Source organism: Acanthaster planci, linkage group LG20 (genome assembly GCF_054643075.1).
Source record: "Acanthaster planci isolate LZ-2023a linkage group LG20, COTS_SCS, whole genome shotgun sequence".
In the NCBI taxonomy this organism is placed as follows: domain Eukaryota; kingdom Metazoa; phylum Echinodermata; class Asteroidea; order Valvatida; family Acanthasteridae; genus Acanthaster; species Acanthaster planci.
In genome coordinates this window covers 1045835-1071523 of record NC_141796.1, presented here as the reverse complement: position 1 = coordinate 1071523, position 25689 = coordinate 1045835, and the positions used below count along the sequence as shown (strand labels likewise).

Here is a 25689-nt window from a genome sequence, read left to right as displayed (position 1 = left end):
TCAATCTTTTAATGTTTTTAATGACATGTTTTTATCACTAAATATCAATTAAAATTTCTTGTTAAAAGTCACACAATTATTTCGCAAAAGCACTCTTGAAATATCTACCAGTGACTGAATCCATTATTACTAAAAGTAACGTTCGAAACTACTTTGTTATATGAGGATTTTAGCACACATGATATTTTATTTAATGTCCGTTTTATAAATGCAACCTACGTCATGCTTATCCTGTGGACGTAACAAAAATTGACATATCACACAGTTGTCAATTGATATGTTTGACGTTTTGTTGCAAAATGCCATTAATATTTCATCGCATGACTCTATCACGTTTGACAGTGCTTCACATAAGTACCTTTCTACAATACCAACCGACTGCCAACGACGTCCACCGGTTAAGATGGCCTTGAGGCCGTCCGAGGAGGTTTGGGAGTCAGTGATAAATACGGGTAATCTCCGGGTTTGCTGCTCATAATTCAGCATCAGTAGTTTGTGACAATGAACAAAAAGGCCACTTGGATTGTGATTGTCTCTGCAATAGCAGGTAAGCCCGTTCTTTGTTTCATGTTTAAGTCTAAGTAATTCCCACTCTATTTGGCAGTGAATATTTCTGCAGAAAATAACAGTAATTGCTTCACTAACATTAATTGACATCAAAAGCTGCCTATTTATGTAACTGGGGCATTTGTGGTAACTTCCTTTTTCCTGGTTTATTTGAATCTCGGTAGGCCTAACCTGTTATCACCGAAAATGCCAAATCCTTAAATAAGAATAACATCGAACAGCGGTTGATGTGAAATCGTCTTTGTGATATTTCAAAAATTGGTTCAATGTAAACAAAACTTGGTATATGTATAAAAGCATTCGCTTAAAAGCACACTTGCGGTCCAGTTCTATCCATCACTTAGTTTCGTTGCTGCGTTCGTTTGAAATTAATAGCCTCACGCGTTTAGGCCCAACTGATATTAAGTTCACCGAAATGTATAGAATTTGGGCTGACTTTGTCTCGGAAACGGGCGTTTGAGAGCAAAGCCAGGACAGTTTTTTTTTGTTTTTGTTTTTTTTTTTTTGACGAAAAAGTGTTAAATTTACTACAAGAAACTACGAAAACGCGCTTGCTGGATCGGGTAGAAAAAAATTATCCAAGACAATCCTGGACAAACATGACGGAGGGGGACATTGTGTGGAATATTCTGTTACTGTATGTGCAGTTGAAAGTGACGTTTCGAAATTCAAAAATCGAGTGGCAATTTTCTGAAAAGAAAACTTAACCGAACAAACAATCAGAATGGCATTGGTCCAAACCGATTGCCTTGATTTGACAGCTGTAATTACACACATGTAATTACAAAATAGGCAAACAAAACAAATGTGCTGGACGGCGAAGTTTTCTCAGGTGAGATATTGCTGAGCAAACCTACCATTTCAGTGAGTTCTCAAGGATTGTCGAATGTTTGGATGTACATGTCATTTTGTCAAATGTCTCCCACCATTTTAAAACACTACGAAAAGATCTTGGATTGTCAAGTTTTTCCACCAACCTTTGGCACAAGTCAAAACTTTAAGACACTAACTACTTTTCTGTAATTCTTCTCTAACAGAGAATCCAGACCTTTTCCCCTTGATACACTAAAGATTGCATTGACACTTCCAATTCTGTGTGCATATAAGTGAATCGCGCTGAAAAAACCCAGAATACATGAAATTCAACTTACTGAGATATCTCCCGAATGATTTGGCGATATGACGGGCTAAATGGACCACACAAAAGAAGTCCAGATTGGATTGACATCTACCTGCCTTTGATTGTTGCTAATATTAAACGGACTATGATAAACAAAATAACAATACTACTGATAAAAAATGAACAAACGTTTCAAGCATTTTAAAAAATAATAATAATAAGGTTAGCCAAATTGCGTCCTAGAGAAGTTATCGTGATATTGATATTTATCTGTCTTTGATTCCAAGTGTTCTCAAGTGGTGTGGAGGGCACAGCGAGGACATGTTACTTCGGTCCCCCACCGAAACCTGATCCTGATAACCCAGATCACTGGATGAAGCAAGTCATGCGAGAGACACGAGAGCGTTGCCCGGGAAAGGGGGCATGTAGCCAAGCTGGTGAGTTATCCTGATAAATAAATGCTGTTGAATTGAACTGGAAAGGAGGTTTTCTTTGAAACAATATACCACTCAAAAAAAGTTAAGGACCACTTGTAATTCTTTCCAAGCAATGAGTGGGGTCTAGTTCTTTCATTTCTAGAGGGCGTTCTCATTTGAATAAAAAATTAAAAGAAAACTGTTTCAAAACATCAAATGCGCATTTTCAGCAGTAAAATATCACATATAAAAAAGTATACACAAAACTTAAATTGGTCCTTTTAACTTTTTTAGTAGTGTATATTTAACAAGTTTGAAAACAGTGGAATGTTTTGCTTTTTTGTTGTTTTTTGGGGGGTTCGACATGTTTACGGTTTTGATCAGTTGCAGTATAGGTTAAAATGACAAATTTCTTATGGAACGTCACCATTTGTTGGTAGGAAACACGAAAGTACCGGAAAATAGTTTTCTTTTCTGTTTTCTACTTATAAAGTTTTTCTGTGGGCTTTTCCTTTTAACTGAAATGAGTAATTTCAATTGATTTCCCATTTTCTCTGACTTTTTGAGTGGTATGTCTCTCATACTGAATATAAAGGAATTATGATTACTCAATTGTTACACTTCACTGGAATTGACAGCGAGTTTTAAGGATGTTGAACATCAGAGGTCTATGGATGAAGGCGTTTCAACACAGAATTTTCGAAATACCACGATTACTTTTTGTGGTGCTTTGGTTGACGGCAGTGTGCATGGATTTCAGGGGCCCCTCGCCGCCAGCAAAAAGGAAAGATACAAAAAAGACACAAGAAAAAAGGGAGACTGATCACACCGTGAAACTCTGGGCGTAGCGCCCAATGTTTTGCATTTTGATTTACAGTTGTATGTTGACATATTACGATCTTAACCATTGGCGGATGGGGAAGCCTATTGGTGCTTTGCTCCCCTCCCCCCCAAAAAAGATTGGGTTGGGAAAATATCTTATTTCCCTTCATCCCAAGGCAAAACCCCCCTCCCAACCCTCCTGGCCACACGCATTTTTCCAACGGAGTGAATTATACCGTGTGTTCCTGTCAACCGAGTCCGTTTGGTTTTTTAACTGAGGAGAGTTCGGACAGCTGGGCCTGCAATAAAAGAACCCCTGAACCCCGAATTCCGCCCCGTTCCAACAGGTAACGGGTTCTAAATCCTCCTCTTGTATTCATTAATTGCAAATCGGACCCCAAACACCTATTGAAAGATCCAAAATCCTCCTCATCTCTGACTACCGACGGGGTCTACGCTGCACCTAGCGGCCGGGGATTCTGTGGCTCAGTCGTAGCCTAGTGCCTCGACCTCAGAGAGTGACAGCTGGGATGAAAGAAGGGTGCCCCGCAGTAGCGAACTAATTACGCCTGTAGTGTTGACCAACAACTGTTGGCTGAGATGAGTTCCTCCGCTTGGCGGTCGGCTGTAATGCACCGGAGACATTCAGCGAGGAAGAGTGACACCGCTACAGCTGACTGCCCAAACTGCCGAGCTTATGTGGACAATTGTTAATTTTGTCCAAGTTGGTAATCATCAAAGACTGAGGCACTCATCCATCTGACTGACTTCGTATTGGGTACATATTTAGGCAGTCAGCCCACAATGGTGTCTGAGAAAATCGTCACTGTGACGTAATCGAGGGTCACATTAAAAGTGCAAACTTCAGTTCTCTGTATCCTCGGAAATACATGTCTGATTGAGTTGAAAACTGGGTGGGTAGAAAGAGAGGTGTTATAGACCACAATTGACACAACTCAGTGATGACGTCAACAGGTGATGGGCCACATGACATTAAAGATCTACTCTCAAGAACACTATAACTCCTGAAGTGCATGCCCAGTTGAGCTGAAACCTTCCAGCTATAATATAACAGAAATTGTACAGACGAAAATGGACACGATATGACGTTGATGTCATCTGTTGACAGGTCACGTGACATTTAACGCGTATCCTTTGAAGCCCCATATCTCGTGAAGTCCAAGTCCGATTCGGTTGATTTTTTTGCATAATAATCTAGAAAGGGAAGTGTCATAGACGAATAGTGATATCATCTGATAATGACGTCATCGGGTGACACGTCACGTGGTACGATATGATGTACATGAACAATTGGGTTGGAACTTCGTGTAAAGATAGAGAAGAAAGTGTTATAGACGAAAAGTGACATCATGTGGTGATGACGTCATCAAGTGATAAGTCATGTGACATTAAAGGTGCACTCTGCAAGGCACAGTATTTTCTGAAGTATGGGTCTGATTTGATTGAGACTTCATATACATAAGGGACGTGGTTTAGACCGGATTAGACCTGATGAGATATTGACTTTATCATTTGATAAGTCACGTGACATTGCGGGTGCACTCGTGGAATTCAAGACCGATTGCGTTGAAAATTGCCAGATAGCCGAAAAGGGAAATGTGAAAGGCAACAAAGACATCATTTGGCAATGACGTTTCAAGCTTATCCTTTAAAGCACTACAACTTCCATATCAGCTCGCCATGAAATCTTGCACGTGGTTTGTCAAGGAGTTTTGTCACTGGTTTGAGAAGGTCCCGTGATTGGAAAAGGCAGAGGACATGAACTTTTAAAAGAAGGGGTTTCATACTGTGGACTGCATTTATTCGTCCCCACTCAACACTCATGCCTCTCTCCTTGTGTTACTGTAATTTCTGATTATTGAGTACACTTTTAATCTCGACTCTGTTTCTAAGCATTCTTTTACAAATGGTGATCCTATTCTCCCCGTTTTCCCACAGAGAGAGTCGAGTGTGCGAACCCGAGGCCGCTAGGGATGGAGGATGGGTCCATCCCCGACGCAAAAATCTCGGCGTCCAGTATGTATGGGGGCTGGCCTCCCCAGGCCGCACGCCTCAATGGCGACAGAGCATGGTCAGCAGCCGCGTAGGTATAAGAGGGAAACGACACAACCCATACCACGGGCGTATAAAACCTGTACCCGTAACACCCCTGTTTGGGTCAAGCCACTGGAGATTGTGAGGCGACCTTTTACGATGCTAACAGTTTCTGAACTAGCCAAAGCTAACCTATGGATAATGGAAGACCAACACGAACTTTCACGTTTTTGTCGAAAGTATTCAATAATATCAGTGGATCACATTCAATCACTCCCGAGGGTTAAAACACCACAGGACATCTTACGTGTCCCTTTTCAATGACTTTCAGTAGAAACAGTAGAATAAATAACAAATCGGGCGAGGCCAACAAGATTTCCGCGGTCAGAAAGCCGGACAAAAATTTGGCCTACTGAATATATATGATCTTTCCCTCGATCCATGCCCTTACATAAGTGGAAGAGTTGCAGTCGTATCTGTGCTTTTCTGTTAACCCTCAATTAACATAGTTTGTTTACGATTTGCTGTTATTTCACCGATCTTTATGCGATTGTATTGTCTGCAGAAAGAACGGTATTAATCAGTGGATCGAGGTGGATCTCGGTGAAAGGACAGTGGTGTCTGGAGTCATTACCCAAGGAGATCCGGGTGGCGATTGGTGGGTTACGAAGTACAAGGTGTCCTATCAAAAACAGCCTTCATCTGAGCGTACACATGTCAAAGATAGACACGGGAACATCGTGGTGCGTATAAAATGTGATACCTTGTAGTTGCTGGTTGATAATGAACGCAGTAATTTCCCTACTTCGCAGTGGACTTTTTCGCCGATAAATTCATGATTATGCACGCATGCGCAAAAATGGCCTCGGCGGCACATCGCAACGGCCATTAGCAACAAAGACTTCAACTACTAAAAAATCTGGAAACCTACATGCTATAAACTGAAAAAACAAACTCAGATGATATTTCGCAAAATTAATTTTCGTCACCTTTTGAAGCAGTCAGGAGTCTCTTTATTGTAACTCCCGCTCTGATGAAGCCACCTCGTACACAACTGCACCAACGCATCGTGTGTATGAAGGTTAGCATTTTCTACCAAGTTACAAGGGAAATAAAATCAGCAGGAAAAGGATTTTAAGAGAAAGGGGTTATCTTACAGGACCACGGACATTGACCGACCGACCGACCGATCGATTGATTTGTTTGTTGTTGCAGGTGTTCGCCGGTAACACAGACCGAAACACCCCTGTGACCAACCTGTTTAATGAGGGTGTGGTGGCCACAACAGTACGCATTGAACCGACTGAATGGCATAACTGGTTGGATCTGCGATTTGAGTTGCTCGGATGCCACCGTGGTTAGGCATGCAGCTGTTGTTGACCATTTGGCGTATTTTTTAAGCATTGTCTAAGACACGTTTGATGTTGCCGCTGAAAAATAACTACTCCTACAAATGTAAATTAGGATGAATAACATTGTTGGAAGACACGTGAGCGGATATATGACAAGGATACAAAAGCATTGTGGGTAAATTTCTGCCAGGCGCGCGAGCTCCTTCAACGCGGCGGTTATCAGTTTGATAGATTTTTTTTCCTTTTCTTCTTCATTGCTGAAAATATTCTCACTACACTTTATTTGATCAACCAAAATTGATCAAGAAAAAAACTTAATAAACTATTTGCTAACAGGAAATGATAACCTTCAGGTCAGAGGTCGTGCTCAAAGGAATAATCACAGTGCAAAGCCATCTACCCTTCCCAGCGCCCTGTTCGGGCGCCGGGGAACGAGCGGACTCTCGCAAAGAAAAAAAAAGATCAACGCGCATGCTTGAAATCGACGCATGCGCGCTGACCAGAGAAAAAAGACTTTTTGACATGGCTTAACTATTGTGAACAGTTGCTCGCACCGTACACGCAGAAGGCCAGTTTCACCCAAACAGTCAACCCATATTCTAGGCTAAGCCACATTTTGTTCCCATTTTGGTTTCTGTGTCCACGACATCCAGTTTTACTTATGAATATTGAAATTCGCATAGACATTAACCCAAAAGATACCACAACTCCCTCCTTTTTGGGATAAAAAATCGATAAATAGGTTGCTGCATATAACAGAAATGAATTTGCTTACTTTGTATCGTTGTAGTTGTTGCATTATTCTTGTATATATACTGGGTGTGATTATTGCGCTGTCTTTAGCATTTAGTTACAACATTCGTAATTGCACTGCTTTTCCATTGGCGTTAATATTTATGGTACCCTCATAAAAGCTATGACGTGAGGCATGACTATGAGAATAAAGGAAGCTCAAAGAACGAAATACAGTCTGAAACTAATCGGATATTCTATCCTTCAAAACGTTTAGTACGAACCATGGTGAGATGGGCCACGGGGACAGAACGTCGGCCCCGAATCTGAATGGGCCACACCCTGTTCTCATTTACTTTCCAAGCCTTAACCCTATTGGGCCGGGGGGGGCGGAAATCCGCCCTCCCCCCTTGAGAATTTTTTTCTAGTATCGCTGCAGTGCATTTTTTCGTGAGCTTGAGTCTTTAAGTGTTTTCAGATGCCATTTTGACAGCAACTTTGTGAAAATGGAGCAAGCACTCTTTTGTAGAATTGTGAACGCCAAATTTGTTATTTGAAACATTTCTGAGAAGAGATTGCTCCCAGACTATATTTCCATATACTTACACGACCATAACGTGCCAGACGAAGTGAAATCTACGATGGTAGTGTTTAAAAATTCTAGTAATTCTTTGGGCACGAAGTAGTGCAACCTAGAGGTTCAGTGTCTTGGATGACGTCATTGTTTTGCTCATGTATACAAAAACACATGAGCATAAAAACAGAAAAGCTCCAGAATGTGGGTTCAGGTTGTAAAACAATAATTTAAGATCGGATTAATTGAAACTTAGGGTGCAATTTCAAGAATTTTAGCACAATTTAGTGAAATAATTCTATTTCATGGCCCCTTGAATTCAACAAAATAATTACTGACAGAAAATGCGGTCTAACGGTGAAGGAAAATAATGAGCACTTTGAAGCAAACGTTGTTGCAAACCGAAGGTGAACTTTCTGCCCTTGAATTTAAATCTTTTAACTTAAATCACAATCCATTAGGTTTCGTAACAAAAGAAATAATTCAAATTGATTCCTTTACAACTAAATGTGGTCACTTTAAAGCGGATGATTAAGCCGACAACCACGAAATAAGACAGGGGCGGAAATCTCTCCTCGATTGTGGGGGGCATCAATTTACATTTTTTGTGCACACCATGTTTATTATCTTATTCCAATTACAAAAAAATCAAAGGGGAAAATCATCGATCGATCAATTCCTTTTGTATTTTTTTCCTTAAAAATGGGGGGGGGGGATTCGACATTGTGTCCCCCGTACCAAATTCACGGGGGACATGTCCCCCCCCCCTTCCCGGAGTTCCGCCTACGAAGTAAGATAGAACGAACGAACCCTTATTTAAACTTTAGCAACAACAGGGACAAATCGACACTCTTTCTTTCAGGATTCGGTTAGTGTCGCAGTTTTTGCCTTTTTTCATATCTACACCATAACCACATATGTATAACCTGTGGTCCAGCCGCATACTGATTTCTGGAAGACTTCAATTATGGCCATCATGCATGGGTAGCCTCAGTTAGAAACGCCGTGGCTCTGCAGTCCTGATATAGATCCATTCTAATTATAGATTCATTGTTATAGGTGTGCCGTTGTGGTGGTTATTAAAAGAAGTGTGTCGCAAACATCGATTTTCGTTTGTTTACGAATGGCGGATTCATTTTTTCAATACCTTCGCCGTAAAACAAGAAGTCGCAATTATCTTGGAATATTCTGATTGGCTGCCACAGTCGCCGCTTCCAGTTTAAGCACCGCCCACTCCGTAAAACGAGCCAATTAGAAAATTTAGATTCTCATCCCTAGCTTAAGGCTCATTCCTGGTTGGCTGGCTAGAAATTCCCCCAGCCGGAGTTTTGCGCGGCTAGCAAGGCAAACTGGTGTGGTTTGGGTACTTAAATGATTTACGAGCAACCGAACATCCACTCTGTTGCATCTGAGAGAATGGACAACGTTGCCGCTTGGACTGTGGTGTTTTCATCTCTGCTAGGTAGGCTCAGGTTTTCAATTGTTCTAGAACTAAATACGCATAAATTAGAAAATACTGGAGAGAAACAATCGAACTTTGTTGAGATTGAGGTCTGTGGTGCATATTTCCACGTACTGACGTCTCGGAATGAAAAGGTTCCTCGAACATCAATTCAAATTGTGAATTGAAGTACATAAAGCACACAAGGCTTACAGCAATGTCTAAAGGCCAGTTCAGGCTTCGTGCGAAAGCAAACGCGAATTCCTGGGGGTAGATGAAATATTCGCGTCGCGAATTCGTAAACGTTGAACACATTTCAACTTGAGCGAAATTTCACTGCCAATTTTTTTGTGATGTCAAACTCACTTCGCTTTTGCATTTGCCTGCAGTATGACCTGCAGTATGACCCTTAAGGTTCCTGGTGTAGAGTTTTTCTATCACTGAATTATTAAAACTAAAGTATATCTGAAACCTGTGGTTACTGACTGTCCTTTTGCCCGAGTTTTCCTATACCAAACAAAATCAGCTTTCTTAACTTTCTTAACTTTCGATAGACAATTTTCACAAAATGTCTTAAAAACGTAAAGAAGCATACCTTTATTGCATCCACCCTTAGACAAAATGGTTAATATGCAGAAATGCGATTCCTGTAGATGAATGAAGCAGCTCTAAAAATTTCATGAAAGAAAGTCATCAGGTGTTCACATTTTCTTTTTTACAAAACGAAGTTCAATGACACTTTGAAAATCTGCATATATCTCGGTAAGTTTACGACTCCAGTCCAGTCGGAACGACAAAATGAAGAAGGCAAAATGCATCCTGTGCGAACGAGGTTGCATGTAAACTTCATGCTCATGTCAAAAGACTTGAAGTAGTTAACAGTTTTTGCAAGGAATGACTAAAGGCCGGCCCATAATTATTTCATGCGAACGTGCAAGCGAAGAGAGTTTGAAGCCATGACAGATTTGCAGCAGTATTTCTTCCGAGTTGAAATTGTGCGCAACTTTTGCGAATTCGCAACGCAAATATTTATTCTGATGTCACAAAGCCGCATTCCATTGGCGCCAAGTATGAACCAGCGTTGAGCCAAATCTAACGATTTTACAACGAAGATTGTCTTTAATTCCAAGTGTTCTTGAGTTGTGTGGAGAACACGGCGAGGACTTGTTACTTTGGTCCCCCGCTGAAACCTGATCCTGATAACCCGGAGCACTGGACGGAGCAAGTCATGCGAGAGATACGAGAGCGTTGCCCGGGAAAGAGGGGATGTAGCCAAGCCGGTGAGTTAGACTTACAATATAAATTCATGTCACCGTTTAACGAACTCCGTTCATTTGACTATTAACCTATTTTTTTAAATAATACTTTGTCATCCAGAAACGCAAACGAGATGTTTCACGGCAGTTTATTTTAGCAAATGCAAAAGTAAATGATCATTTTTGCCTACCTTTTGTGGCAGTCGTCGTCAACTAAAAACGGGTTGGTGAAAAAAAGTCATTTTTGCTGAAGATGTAAAAAATATATTGAGGGTGGTGTCTTGAAAAAGTTCTATGGAAAAATATTCTCATTTCGGGGCGGAGACAAATAGGCCTACATTTTGGTTTGGAGAAAATATCCAATCTTCAAACTTTCGATTTTAAAATTTCACATCTCACTCACTCAAAAGAGACACAGGTCCTTTTGATGCATTTTCCGTCACCATGTGGAAAAGTTGTTTTCCTTTTGTCACAAAAAGTTTCCATTTGTCCCCTCTACAGTCGAGTGTTCAAACCCGAGGCCGCTAGGGATGGAGGACGGGACTATCCGTGATGAACAAATTTCAGCATCAAGCAGTGACAGCTGGGGCCCCGCCCACGCTGCACGCCTCAACTACCGTGAAAGATGGGCACCTATGAGGTAGGTTACAAAGGGACAAGATGACACAACCGACTGACCCCCCCCCCGCATCCTCAAATACTCCCTACTAGAGGAGGCTGCGGGCACGGGAATGGGTGCGTGCTACGGAAGTTTGGGGTGGTTTAAATGGCTTTATCCTTGAGCAAAGCACCAGCACATCGGCCGAAAAGAGCCGTGTTGATTGGAAGTCTTGAGAGTTGATTTTCTGGTAGCGACGCGCAAGTAATGCATTCATTTCAAAGTGGTTTGTAAACAAGCGGAGTGCCGCAGTTCCGATCAAAGGAGCTGGGGCTGGGGCCAATTTCATAAAGCTGCTTAAGCACAAAATTTGCTTAAGCGTGAAAACACTTCCTTAAAAAACGGTAGTTACCAGCTCAAACTCTATCTGATTGTCACGCTCACCAAAGGACAGCTAAATACCATTCCAAAACAGTGTACATAACACGGACTTTGGGCTGGTAACCTGATTTATCAAGCAAGGATTTTCGCGCTTAAGCAAATTTTTGTGCTTAAGCAGCTCTATATTGGCTCCCAGACCGATTTACAGGAACAGGGTAAACAGAATACAAGTAAATGGGGTTTCTACACCGAAGCCTAAAAATGGAGGTAGGGTGCGCGTATACCTCTGTATGGTAAAGGTGAGAAGAAGTAAGCGTGGACCACTTACCCACACCAACAGTATTCCGGCGCGGCTGGATTAAGACTGCAGCGAGCCAACCAGCTTCCGGTGGTTTATAGGTCTTACACGATTTTAGCAAGAAGGCCCTAATGTTAACCGTGGCAAAGTCAAAACAGACGAACGAAAACCTTTATAAACAAAGACGACGACGAAGGAGACAAATAGGCTGGTATTAAAGCCATACAAAATGTACAAAGTTCCACGCGGTCACTCGAGATATAATGCCCGCGGGGCACGAAGAATATCGAATCGACACGAAAATGGCTCGAAGGACGCTAAGAATTACCCTTTATATCCCATCCTTCGATGTAATATACAAAAAGGTATCGTTGGATACTGCGTTTACACTCAGTGAAGAAAAATCTCGTGGCGACACACGTGGATGACGAACTCCCAACTTCCATGAAGGGTAGAAACGAATATACAAAACGTATATACCGTACACTCTGTAAAAAAGTTGCTGATAGGCATGCGCAGGCACCAACTATGAACTTTGACATTAATTTTGGATATACAGCGATAAATACACGTCGGGCAGGCCCTGGGTAAATCCAAAATTAATTTACATCTCCCCGGTGCAAATCCATCTTTGAAATGAACTTTGTCATAAGTAAATCGGGTATGGTGTGCAGCAGGTGGCAAAGTGTGCATTAAAGTTTTCATATCGGTACATATGGAACTTCTATGTGCCAGTGAACACAGACAGTTGTTAAACAATGCTTGCATGCTTTACAGTACTCATAATGAACAGCCATTTTGTTTCCTAATTGTGAAGCTGACGCGCGCCTATATACAGCTCAGTGTAACCTCATTAAACTTTAAACAACGTCCTTCCAACGTGTATCTGGAAACCATGTTCCTTGTCGTATTTCACTCTGCTTACATAGTAACAACGATTCCTGGATCGAAGTGAACCTCGGTGATAGCATGGTGGTGTCTGGCGTCATCACACAAGGCAACCCGACGTCCAGCCAATTTTATGTCAGAAAGTACAAGGTTTCGTACCAAGAGCAGCCCTCATCTGACCTCGTGCACGTGACAGATGGAAACGGAAACGCCCAGGTATAAAATACATGGATATCAACTTGCAGTTGTTGGAAGTTCACGAATAATCTTCCATGTCCAATTGTTTCCTCTCTTTGCACTGTTTGCTGGCGTTTCGCCAAGTTTTTGCTTTCCCGGGGTGTGGAAAAGTAAGTAGGATAATTCTGGACTTTGGGTTGTTTTATACGGTGTTAAAATTTCTACAGTCTCTAAACCCTCAGATTTAAGTTGGTTATATCTGCTTGGTTTGATGCAGATTTAAAGTCTCATGGTCGTTGATTCACTGTATTGTTATTGTGTTGTGCAAATCTTCATAAAAATTCCACGCACCCTTTATCGGTGTTATTTAAGAGTGTGGCACTTGTCTTAAAATTAATATCAAATTCCTAACTCAAAGTATGTACTTTGTGGCTTGTTTCAGGTGTTCATCGGTAACAACGACCGCACAAGCCCGGTCGCTAACCTGTTCGATGAGAGTGTGGTGGCCACAGTCGTGCGCATTGAGCCGACTGAATGGAATTTGTGGATTTCGTTGCGATTGGAGTTGCTTGGATGTCAACACGATTAAACGCGGCCGTGCGATCTCTTCTTTCGAAAACTTAATACCTTTGACTTTACTGAGGCTCAGAAAGTACCCCGACGAAGCGAGGTAGTTGTAATTGTTAGAAGACATCGGAGTGGACATCTGACGAGGTCGTGGGTGACCCGAAAAGTAAAGAAATACAAGTAAAAAACTGTCGAAATAGCATTTCATTATCTTAATAATTTTGACCAATTGAAGCACGATCTTGAATATAACTTGAAATGATCACACTTTGGATTGTTGAAGTTTTGCAAGAAACCACGCGAAATTCCTACTGAAGACGAAGAAAGTCGATAGTTAATGTCATTACGCTTGATGAATGTTACTGATGTTGGTTCGTGAGCACAGATTGGCGCTAATAAATATCCATAGTCTTATGACGGCAGGGAAAACCTTTGAACTGAATAGTCCACCTTGTGTTGTTTAACCGATACTAACCCTTAAGAAACACTTTCCTTTCTGTGGACGCCGTGTCCGTTGATAATTATTTACACACTATGGGTCACGTGACCTAACTAGCTGGCGCAAAACATTCAGGGGCTAATCCAGGGAGGATGAGGCCAGAATTTTTCATGTCTCATTTTTGCAGACAAGTGGAAGTGATGATAAAACACTACACGACAAACTGCCATTGGTAGGCCTATGTACATTAATTGATAGACGCAGAAGAATCTGCAGGTTGCTATCTTCTTTAGTTAGTTGGTATTTCTCCCATTTGCTCTGCATATATTTTTGGTCTCATAGCAGGAGTTACCCCCTACACCCACCATGGATCAGTCCTGGCATTAGGATATTTATTTTCTCTTGGTGTGGACAATGGTGGAGCATGAGGTGGGGACGTGGTTTAAGTTGATGCGTCCCCCCCCCACTATAAAAGCGAAGCACGTAGCCGCTGGCTTAACCCACTAAGAGTGGGGATTTTGGCCGGTCTTGCAGCAGGGAGGGAACACATCTCAGCCACGCTCGATTTTTTTCTTTGAACTTGTTAACTTCGCGTGCTTGTCACTCCTTATCATTACCAATGTGAAGTGTATGAACTCAATCAGACATTTGGCTTTTTTGTTGCGGTTATATTTGAAGTTCAAAACTACATGCATGCGCCAGCCCGCTTGCACTGAACACCGCAGTGAGAAAAAGTACTCTCATCGTTTGAAAAGAACAGCGGTGAAGAGTGAAATCGAAAACATCCGGACTCTCAACTTGTGACCCCTGACCCTTGCGTCATGTCTATTGACATCCGTGGATTAACAAGAGATTTTTTAACAAGAGTCCTCAGGAAATCTTTGGGCGAGGGACCAGACAACATATTGTGACGCGACAGTGGGCGCTATAGGCCTGAGACAAGACTATAGATGGCGCTCTGCACGGTAACAGAGGGCAGATGTGTACTTGTGTGTAGCCGTGGGTTAAGCGAGCGCGGTGCATAGGCTCCGCCTTGCGCGGAGGGCGATTGGTTAGCAGAAATCACTGCTAGGTCACATGCAGCGCGCGCATGCGCTGCAGGCGTTGTCGGAGCAGCGGCCGGCTTGCTAGGCTATATAAGGCGCGACGGGACTACGTTAACGTTACAGCAGAACCGTTTGGTTTGATCCTGATGTAAAACCCTGAGCTATGGTTTAGGCAGAGCAAGCAACTGAGCGGGCGGGTAGGTAAGGGTTGCTGGCGTGGCTAGTTCCTAGTCCCGAGTGATGGGCGTGTTGTTGAGGGTTTTGGTGGGTTGAGGGGCTATTTTGTGGTGCGGTAAGAGTTCCTTGTGAGAGCTTACGGTCGATTAAAGGGTGGATCGCTATCTCGCAAGGCAAGTTGTGAGTGGTGTAACCCTGAGATAGCCCTTTTGACAAGTCATCAGGTCCCTGTGGCACTAGATGCACACAAGCAATTGTGGGGCTCGCTGCTTCGGGCAAAGTCTAGTCGCAAGGTCCTCCCATTAAATACAGGTATAACAAATGAGCTAACGCCAGATATTGAACTGGAGATGACCTTTCACCTTGAGCCAGTGTCTGATAATTTTGTCATTGATGAGATATCTGTGATGGATGTCAAGAAAGCAACAGGCAACGATAACATAAGCTGTCGGCTCCTTAAATTAGCTTGCCCTATTGTGGTTAAGCAAAATGTTCGAGCGAGCAGTAGTGTACAATCAATTCTCCAGTTTCTTAGTGACAACAATCTCTTACAATCTTTTTTTTAGGCCACTTCACTCAACCACCACTGCTCTTGCTAAACTTGTCAATAATTAGTCTAAGAACACTGATGACGGTAAACTAACAGGTGTTGCATTAATTGATCTCAGAAAAGCCTTTGATACGGTTAACTGTGATCTATTACTTACTAAGCTTGGCTCGCTAGGTTGTTCCGGAACTATTGACACTTATGCTGATGATACTACGCTTACGGTTAAGGGAACGCATGTTGGTGAAATAAAAGAAAGTTGATGGAAAAAATAGTATGTGCCGTGTGACTATGAATTGGATAAACGCCAACAGACTTGTTCCTGACTCCTAATTGACTCCTGATTTTACCAGAAGAATATTTACATTTTCCAATACTATTACTAGGGTTTAGATCGCGTAAGGCATAGTGAGAATCAACATGGTGTGGCAAGCTCGTACCTATGAGAACGAGGTTGGATTTATAGCGCTCACTAAAATGTAGTGATGGCGCCCTCCACGTTTTCAGTACGTTGACCTTTAATTTAGCCTGATACCCAGCTGTCAGTTCCTAGCTCGCCAACTCCCAACAGGTGCACCGGTGTACCAGACCTGGGCCGACATGTCTGATAAACTACCAGGTGAAAACACGGACACAGCTGTAATCGGATTGGGGCACAAAGACTCCAACAATTCGGCTCGAAATTCCTCCAAAATGTCTTCAATGACTCAGAGCCTGATCAGACACTTGACGTCCCCAGACCTGCTGTCCCAGGGCCAGCTGAAGCGGCTCAAGGAGCACAAATACAGCGCAGAGGGCACGTCGTTGTTCGACGCCCCGATGCAGGTTTTTTGGCGGTGGTTGATTGAGCAGATACCGAAGACGATAGCGCCCAACACCATCACCATGGCGGGGCTGGCACTTAACATTCTCGGCGCAGTGATTCTCATGATGTTCAGCCCCACTGCTACAGAACCGGTAAGTACTATTTTTTTTTACTGTAGTGTAGGTTGACAACTCAGATCAGCTAACGTGCGTGACTGTATAGTTGCCAGGACCCTATGGCCGGCGACCATGATTTAGACCCGGTTTGAGGGAGCCCACCCTGTGTAATGCCTGCCTGTTATTCAGGCTACTCCAGGCCGGTATCAGGCCTGTCTGCACATCAGCATTTAAAAGTCCCTGATGAAAGGCTTCCCCCACCATGCTTCCACAGAAGAACAGGGGTCTACTCTAAGCGGATAAGTGTAAACATTGTATAGCGCTGAAGGATTAAAAACCACAAGCAGGTTCCTTCTGGGATAGCTTACATGTACCAGTACTTGCAAACAATAGACCCCAGGATGGAGAAGTTCGAGATCAACAACCAGTCCAGCATCCCAGGCCGGTTTTTGCAACAGGGCGAGCTTACCGGGGGGGCGGGGCTTTTCAAACCGGGTCTAAATGGTCGCCGGCCCTTATATCACCAGGTTGGAAACATGGAAAGGAAGATTAGCCTTAGGAGCCCAGAGTAAGAGTATTGAAGAGGACAGCCACACATTGCTAAAGGTCACACAGTCTGCCATGTGTGTACATTAACGTTTACAGACATGATAAGAAAGTTGCATTTTTCCCCCGATTTAATCTCTCAAATGTTACCTAAATAGGGTCATGACAATCAATAGACATTGCCCGAGTAACACTCTTTTTCGGGGCTGACCATTAAGGCATTATTAGTAAACAGAACCGAACTACTGCTGGAGTTGGCCTAGAATATAATTCTAGGCCTACTCCTGGTTGTAGTCCGAATAACTTGCAGACTTGGACCCTAAAAATTGCCTTTTTTAACATTTGCACATGGTCGGGCTATAGGAGGTTCTACATGTAAGTATGTTCCATAAGCTTTTGCTTCCATCAATTCATTTCACTCAAAATAGCTTGTACCATTAATCAAAATCCTCTGAATTCACTGCCAAAGCAAAATGGTCCTTGTATACTGTCTGAGGCACCCGGCTTAGGATCATGTGAGAATCGGAGGTACTGGTACCAATAACAAAAATAAGGTTTACTCACATTTGGAAAGAAAAGAGAAATTTCCCCTTCAAATCAGGAATGGGCTTGTCGTTGAGCTCGATGTCACCACCTTGTTCAAGTAACCCTTTATTTTATTGTCCTGGAGCTGACGTCATGGCGTGGCGGCCTCTGGTGGACCATTCACAAAAAGCATGTCATGTCGGCACACTTAATGCCGACGACTGATTTCTGAGTGCTGTATATCTGATAGCTGTGATCACATTGAAACTGTACACCAGACATTGTGGCGCTCAGGAATTGGTCGTCGGCACGCGTGTGCTGACATACATGTAGCATACTTTTTGTGGATGGTCCGCTAGAGGTTTGCGCAAAGGAAAAGCAGTGCAGTGCAAGCCACAGAGCTGTCTTCTCCAACATGTTCAAACAAATTTAATCAAGGGTATATTATACATGTACTGGTAGGCCAACTTTTAGGATGATCAATATCGTGATTATGCAACCTTGCCACACATTCATTATAGAGGGCCTGCGTGTGACGTCACATCAGAGGACATTTCTTTCTTCCTCAGGGATCGGCTTGAGTAAACATTTTGTGTATTCATTGTCATTAAATCTAAATAACAAAACATGTCCCATGGGAGGGCGCTCCAGGCAGGCCCTCTATTGCCCAATAGCCTGTCACTCATTTCTCTAACCTCATACATGTACTTGTAGCTAGCCACAAAGCCTAGCCTGACTGCCCACCAACTCAAAGGAACCATAGAGGTATAGCTTGATAGCTTTTTCCAGAATTCTCCTCCAAAACAAACACTTTTCAGTTTGAACCGTCAAAATACATGCAGGATAGGTCAAGAAAATATGCAACCAAACTTTTCCCAGGCCTCCTTTATCTTGACCAGGTTTCCTTGTTTGTGGCAGATGGATTTTTCAGCTCCAAACTGTGAATAGAAATGTTTGTTTGAAATGTAAATCCCTCCATGGCGACCACTGTTTCTTTACCAACTGCCGTCCATGATGGCGCACTGCATGGGTGTCGCCATTCTGCTGTCTGACATGTCCAGTGCCCTGTGCCTTATTCTATCCAACCTATGAATTTCGCCCACAGGCACCAGGCTGGGCCTACATTACAGCAGCTTTGACGTTATTCATCTACCAGGCCCTGGATGCCATCGACGGCAAGCAAGCACGACGAACCCAGACAAGCACGCCGATGGGAGAACTGTTCGATCATGGGTGTGACTCGGTCTCAATAGGTATACTTTGGTTTCCTGCACACATTTCCTTTTGCCACTTCCCCAGTTGTTCCCATGGAAACCTTGGAGTGAAATTCACAATAGACTGATCCATTAAGCCCCCCCCCAGGTTTTTCCACCAATCATAGCCTTGATGTATGTTCGACATGAATGCACAAAAGTCCAGCATGTGTGCGCTTGTGTACAGCTCATGCTCAGCAACTTGCATTTTGGCGTCAGAGAAAAACATGTTTAATTGCTCTCCGGATTGGTCCATTCATTCCAACAATACTAGAAGAACTTCACTTCTAATAACCCGAACAGGAATATTTTGGACGGACCCCCACCCTGAACATCTTGAGTTGTAATGCAACATTAAACTTTGGAAAAATTAAGTTAGAATCCTACTCAGTGATGCAAAATCACTGAGTAGGATTCTAGTAGGATTCACTGGGAAAAATTCACGTTTTGTGCGCACAACACTGTTAACAAATGATACTTTGTAAACTTTAACCCATAATGCACTGCAAAAAGGCCTCTCCCTAACAATTTTTTTGGTGGTGCACTGCATTGTGAGTCTCCGGTATTGTTTTTGTAGAAAAATACAGAGTGAAGTTGCCCAAAAGGTGAGAGAAAAACTTCCACCTGGACTCTTTAGCTGCCCAGTCTGTTTGGTTTGGTTTTGTTGACATGGTTTGGGAGTTGTCTGAGTTCAACCTGTTTCTTCTCTGTCAGTGTTTGTGTCTCTGGCCTTTGGCATTTCCGTTCAGCTCGGGGAGTGGCCTGAACTGCTCTTTCTGTCGACGGTCCTCTCCATCATCATGTTCTACACTGCACACTGGCAGACTTACGTTTCAGGAACGCTGCATTTCGGAATGTGAGTTCTTAATTGGCTGTTCATCTTCAATCGGGCTGACCCTTAAATTAGCCTGATTCTTAAATGGTTGATTTTAAATGAGCCAGTTTGGTATTGTGAGTTCTACATTATCAGCATGGTCTTATGCAGACCGTGTGTGTGTTCCCTTGCTTGCATCTTTGAAATATTGGCTCACTGAAGTGATTCTCAGTTGGGTTGATTATAACAGAGCTGAAATTTGAAACTTGCTCTCTTGTAAGCTCCTGTGTTGAGGGGCTACATGCCCTGGCCCTACGTTTCGTATAAAGTTGCTAGCTATTTTTGAAAGTGGATAACGTTTCGTTCCCAGGTTTGACGTCACGGAATCACAGCTGACGCTGATAGTAATCTTCTCTCTTTCGGCATTCTTTGGGCCCCAGATTTGGGCTTTCAAAGTAAGGATTGTTTGCTGTTCCTGGAGATATATGTAGTTTTCCCTTCCCCAACTCCTTTCCAATCCTTGACTAGTTTCTAAGCCCACAGATTCCCACAGAGTACAGGTCGCTGTTTGCAAACCTGAAGCAACCCAGTAAGGGGCAGACTCTTGCCCCGGCCAAATAGAAATATGAAATAATTTCTTATCTCTGCACATTCCCTTATTCCTAAACCTCAACAACCTTTCTTTAATTTGTGAGGTACATGTATTTGCGCACATGAGGGGCCTCTGTTGTCATTTCAGAATTTTTTATTTAAATTAATGCAAGGTTAACACCTTTCACGTCCTTTCTGAGGGTTGAGGCAAATTTTTGGAGCTTTTTGCATGTCTTGGGAAGGGAAGGGAAATGAAATGATCCCCCCAAATTGCCTTTCTCTCCATCCCCCAGACCCCGAAATTTGCCCCGGGGAGGGGGGGATAGTTGGCCTTCCCTGGATGCAGTTGTCACACTGTTAATGAATATGTCCATTGTGACTTCAATAGACAAAAGAAAGTGACTTGGGGCTTGACTTCTGGGAAGTGGACTTGTTACTGGGTTTGACTTGATGATGGGACGACTGTTACTGTTTGTTCGTTTTTGAGCAGGTCTTGGGTGTGGAACTGAAGGTAGCAGTTTTTGCCGCAGGCATTGTGCTGGCGCTCATTTCCTTCGTCAACTACTTCCGAGTCATCCTAGGGGGAGGAGGAAAGGGCAAAGATGGATCCACTGTCGCTGTAAGCTCACCTCAACAAGAGAATTTTCTTTCTCCCGCTCATTTGCTGCAAATTCTCATTTGAATTCCTGAAAACCTGAGTTCAGCGGCTGGACTCAGGTTTTTGGCTTAGCCATACCTGGATTTCCAGTATCATTCAGGGATTTTTTTAACAAATAAGCAACATACACCAGCAATTGGCAACTACTTAATGGCATTTTGGGGTGAATTATGTTGTCGATACACATCGACTTTCACAAGGTTGATAAACAATGTTGTAAGCCAGCCACCAAATTCGTCCTTGTCAACTTTTTTTTCAAGTATTGACACAGTTGCATACTATGTACATTATCCAGAGTACATCCAATAGGCCCTTTGTAAATGTGTTGCAGTTCATACAATGTATCTTGAGTGTAGGGTATTCACAAATTTCAAATAAAGGTTTTTGAACTAGCAAAGAGAGAGTTGATGTAGGACAGATGTAAATTAAACAAGAAGTACATTGTACCTTACCTGGAGGTTTCATCCTTAGGCACCTTTTAAAACCTGTTAAACTTTGTGAAAGCTCAAAGTAAACTTGAGGAAGCACCTCAAGGCAAACCTTGGGTTAGCACCCCAAGGTAAACCTTGGTTAGCACCTCAAGGTTAACCTTGGGTTAGCACCTCAAGGCAAACCTTGGGTTAGCACCCCAAGGTAAACCTTGAGTTAGCACCTGTGTAGTTTTGGGTTAGCACCTCAAGGTAAACCTTGGTTAGCACCTCAAGGTTAACCTTGGGTTAGCACCTCAAGGTAAACCTTGAGCTAGCACCTGTGTAATTTTTGTGGTCTCCTGTACTCAGTACTCGAACAAGTGAATATTTCTCATAATTGGGAGAACCCAGTCATCTCGATTCTACAGTCTCATTACTGCGGCAACGTTAAAGGCTTTCTTTTTCTTTTTTAGGACACTAGTGTGATAGCGCCAGCACTACACATTGGTTTCGTGATTCTCCTGGCGGTCATCATCAAGCAGAAATCTCGCACTGGTCTCTATGACAATCAGCCCTGCATTTACCTGCTGACATTCGGGCTAGTGGCCTCCAAGATTACCAACAAACTTGTGGTGAGTCGATGACGGGAGGTTAGCAGTACCGTGGTCAAGTCCACCAGTTGCAACAGGGAGGACTGTTTTATACTGAGGAAAACTTCTGTCGTGGTTTACTGAAATGCGTTATGACTGGAATTGAGACTACATGAAGTTATCGCTCACATGACATTTCTACTCCATTCATTAAGTTTCCACTTCCTGACTTACCAGCACACATCTGCTTGTGCATGAAGTGAGTTCCTAAAAGATTTCTCACATGACATAGACTGCAGTAGGTTTCCTGAAAGGTTGCTCAAGTGACTCAAACAGCAGTGAGTTCCTTAAAGGTTGCTCAAATCACTCAAATGTGAGTGAGATTTCTCAAAAGTTGCTAAAAAGACTCAAACTGCAATGAGTCTCCTGAAAGGTTGCTCACGTGACTCAGACTGCAGTAAGTTTCCTGAAAGGTTGCTTAAGTAACTCAAACAGTAGTGAGTTCCTCAAAGGTTACTTAAATCACTCAAACTGCAGTGAGTTTCCTCAAAGGTTGCTCACATGACTCAGACTGCAGTAAAAAGGTTGCTCAAGTGACTCAAACTGCAACAACTTTCCTGAAAGGTTGCTGACATGACTCAGACTGCAACAAGTTTCCTCAAAGTTTGCTGAAATTTCTCAACTGCAGTGGACCCAGTACAATGCAGGTAGTTTCTCGAACAGCATCAACACGCCATCACATTTTAGCACATTTGAACTTGTCATGGACAACTCAATCGATTCCCCTAGCTCACGTGACCAAAACTGCCCAGGAGACAGTTTGTGAAACACAATTAATCAACCTGCCATGAATAACCCAATTAACTCCATATCCACACTTGTCCATTTCTCACAAGTTGGCTCAGAAAACCAGAGCTGATTTAGACAGAGTGGACTGTTTCTTGAACACCAACTATATATGTTGACAATGCAACACACATGGACCTGCCGAGAACGGCCCGATCAACTCCCCGGTCCACTAATAATCCACACCTGTCTCTCTCCGCAGGTTGCTCATATGACCAAAAGTGCCATGGACCTGCTAGACACTGTTTTCATCGGGCCGGGACTCCTCTTCCTCAACCAGTATTTTGACACGCCCCTTCCTGAGCACCTTCTATTGTGGATTGCCCTGGTTGGAGATGTTTTCCTTTTGTTGCCTCCGTCACTCATACCATTTATGCTGCAGTACTCATGTAACACGTCCATACAAATGAAGCCATGCATAGTATTGTGAAACTTGCCAAGATGGGTTTGGCATTGTTTTATTGCACCAATAATTTTGATTATATGCAAAATAAACCGAGCTTCATCAATTCCAAATATCGCATATCTCTTTGTTCGTGGGTTTGATCTGTCACATTTATTGGAATCGGCAGAATATCGCTCAATGCTCATTTTGTCTCATTTTGAGTCAGAGTCCAGCATGAGCAACGTGTAGACCCATTGTTCCCCTCAATTAAACTCGGACTTTTTGTTCTTCTCATTTCAGATCTACTGCATGGCAGATCTAGTCCGCTACGCCATCCTCGTATGCCTACAAATCTCTGTTAATCTCGGCATCTATTGCTTCGACATCACGCAACGCAGGCCCATCCAAATAAGTGCACGCCCGGCTCTGAAGTAGCATATGTCCCATGTCTGCCTTTTTAACTCCGCGCTTCGTTTTTAAAAACTGGTTTTCGAGTATTAAAGCTTTTAAACAGTTTATTGTGTGGCGTAGATTTCTTGGTATACTCTGCAAAGGTCGAATTGTTGAGCTTGATTTGACTCTGTTTTGTCTCTGTGCGTTAAGTGAGTAGGTAATACACTCTACAGGCGCCACATCCAGTGCGAAATTATTGGGGGTCGAGGTTCTTTCGTAGGGGTGGGGGTCGAATTTGTTGATGTAACCTTTAAGGGCGGTGCCGAGGAGGGATAGGCTAAATTGTGGGTTTTTCAACACTGTAAGAGTTTGGGGAGATAAAACAATCCAACTTGATGTTTTTGGTCATGTTTCAAAAACGAAAAGAAAGAAAATTTGTCTGAGGCGGCGTGGCCTCCGTCGGTCCTCTCATGGATCCGCCAGTGAGTAAATCTTGCCGTAATGAAAGACAGGTACTGCCAGCCACATAACGTAGCAGTTGCTTATCTTTGACAGTACCCATAAGCCCGACAGTACCCATAAGCCCGGCAGCACAGTCGGGTCTAGCTTATATAGGGTTTTCATGGCGGCCATCTTCCAGGCTAGTCCTTTTGTTTCACAGGGTATGCTCAAGGGAAGTTGCCCTGTGGAACGACAGAACTGCCCCGCAAGATGGCTACAGCGGAAAGCTTCTCCAGGACAGTATCGATGGCCTGGCTTACGTGTGTGGGACCTACAATGTACACAGAAAAGGAGGGCTCGCAAAAATGGAGGTACCATAGTGTGCCATGGAGGTACCATAGTGTGCCATGGAGGTACCATAGTATGCCATGGAGGTACCATAGTGTGCCATGGAGGTACCATAGTGTGCCATGGACGCCCAAATGTAAATTGAGGAAATAATGAAGAAAACAGCTGTAAAGGAAAAGTGTTCGTGAAAAATTTCACCGGCTCAAGCTGACGCACTGAAAATGTACCACATTCTCCATAAAGTTCATAACATGTAGTTGAAGTCTGTGTTGGTTTCGATAGACCTATATCCAAACTTTCAGCCTCCGTTCAAAGTGTCTTTGTGTATGCCTGACATTCTTGGTTAAAGGTGCTATAGCTTAGTGGTTGAAACAATACCAAGGGTTAAAGGAAGGTACTCTGTGTGTGTGCCGCCGTTTCAGAGAAAGTTGGAAGTGACTAGACCTACTTCGCGCGTGAAGCAACCTGCCGTCCAAAGGAAACTTATGTTAATCTGTGGGGGGGGGGCACGTCACAATTAGGGCAAGTCCAAGCGTGTCATGTAGTCCGACTGTAGACGTTTTGCCTACCACTTGTATTGGCGACTATATCGTGCACAAATACATTTGTCACCTTCTGGCTAGTTTTTACTTCCAGTTCGTTCAACTGGACATTTTTCTCAGATTTTAAACCGGGGTTGTACTTTCATTAAGTATTTAGAGGTACGTGTATTATTATCTAGTGTTCTGATAGCTGCGTGGATTTTTAGCACTTTCTGAATTTTCTTACTTTTTGTACCGACGGTCAACCAAAGTTTTTGCAGCAAATTTTAGGAAAAACACGATTGTGACGTCAAAAGAGCACACCTTGCTGGTTGCAACTCGGGAGGGGTTCTTGGTCACTGACATCTCTTTATCTTGTACCTGGAACAGTTGTAGTCATGTGACTGGTTCCCTCCGCACTGATAGATGACTTCGGCCGTTACTGACCAACTGGTTCCAAGTAGTCGGCAAGATTGTGTGAAACGTTTATCCTTCGGGCGACGTTGGTCGAATTCTACAGTTTTTGTCGCTCGAACTTAAACCAGTGCTGAAGATTCCGTTGTTTACCTCTCAGGTCCAAGTCCGTTTATCTCCCATAAAACAGGGTGTCGTAGTTATGGTTCTCTGCATGTGCGAGTCGCTGTACTGCCAAATGCAACTTATCATGTGGATGTCTACGCGATAAAGCGTAATTCAAATTATCTGGTAACATTTTGTCATCAATAGTCATGTACATAGTTTCTTCAGCCGAAACTATCGTACCATTTCTTGTTTCAAATTGGTTGTAATCATCAAGTTGGCTGTCGTTTTTTTTTTAACTAGTATTTAAAGCTCAAGAGAAATCAAGTATTGCAGTAATGAAACTTAAATTTCTGTTTTATGCTAAATTAAAGAGGTAAGAAATGAGCATGTGCAGTTTTTTGGTTAAAAGGTACGGTAATACCTTATGTATTATAGGCCTACCTCTGTGTTATTCAGTGTATGACAACATTGC

The 25689-nt window shown here is 42.9% G+C and overlaps 3 protein-coding genes across 5 annotated transcripts; all 3 read left to right on the top strand.

The window, feature by feature from the left end:
- Positions 1-501: 501 nt before the first annotated feature.
- Positions 502-8745, top strand: LOC110975571 (retinoschisin-like). The gene is made up of 5 exons (XM_087130830.1): positions 502-547; positions 1975-2124; positions 4885-5029; positions 5546-5723; positions 6196-8745. Exons 1-5 carry the CDS (start codon positions 502-504, stop codon positions 6340-6342), a joined length of 666 nt encoding a protein of 221 aa, XP_086986956.1. The 3' UTR covers positions 6343-8745.
- A 264-nt stretch (positions 8746-9009) lies between these two features.
- Positions 9010-13659, top strand: LOC147795813 (retinoschisin-like). The gene is made up of 5 exons (XM_087130785.1): positions 9010-9100; positions 10210-10359; positions 10837-10975; positions 12542-12716; positions 13120-13659. The coding sequence occupies exons 1-5, from the start codon at positions 9010-9012 to the stop codon at positions 13264-13266; spliced, it is 702 nt and encodes a 233-aa protein (XP_086986911.1). The 3' UTR covers positions 13267-13659.
- A 2370-nt stretch (positions 13660-16029) lies between these two features.
- Positions 16030-25610, top strand: LOC110975464 (cholinephosphotransferase 1-like). 3 transcript variants are annotated; one of them, XR_015423530.1, is made up of 9 exons: positions 16030-16410; positions 18551-18698; positions 19413-19554; positions 19883-19967; positions 20594-20722; positions 21645-21803; positions 22810-22935; positions 23293-24218; positions 24282-25610. XR_015423530.1 is itself a non-coding variant. In XM_087130638.1 (8 exons), exons 1-8 carry the CDS (start codon positions 16054-16056, stop codon positions 23425-23427), a joined length of 1281 nt encoding a protein of 426 aa, XP_086986764.1. In that variant the 5' UTR covers positions 16030-16053; the 3' UTR covers positions 23428-25610. The 3 variants fall into 3 exon arrangements, 1 of the variants encoding a protein (XP_086986764.1); XR_015423529.1 differs by having other exon boundaries at positions 23293-24239; XM_087130638.1 differs by having other exon boundaries at positions 23293-25610.
- The last annotated feature ends 79 nt before the right edge of the window (positions 25611-25689 follow it).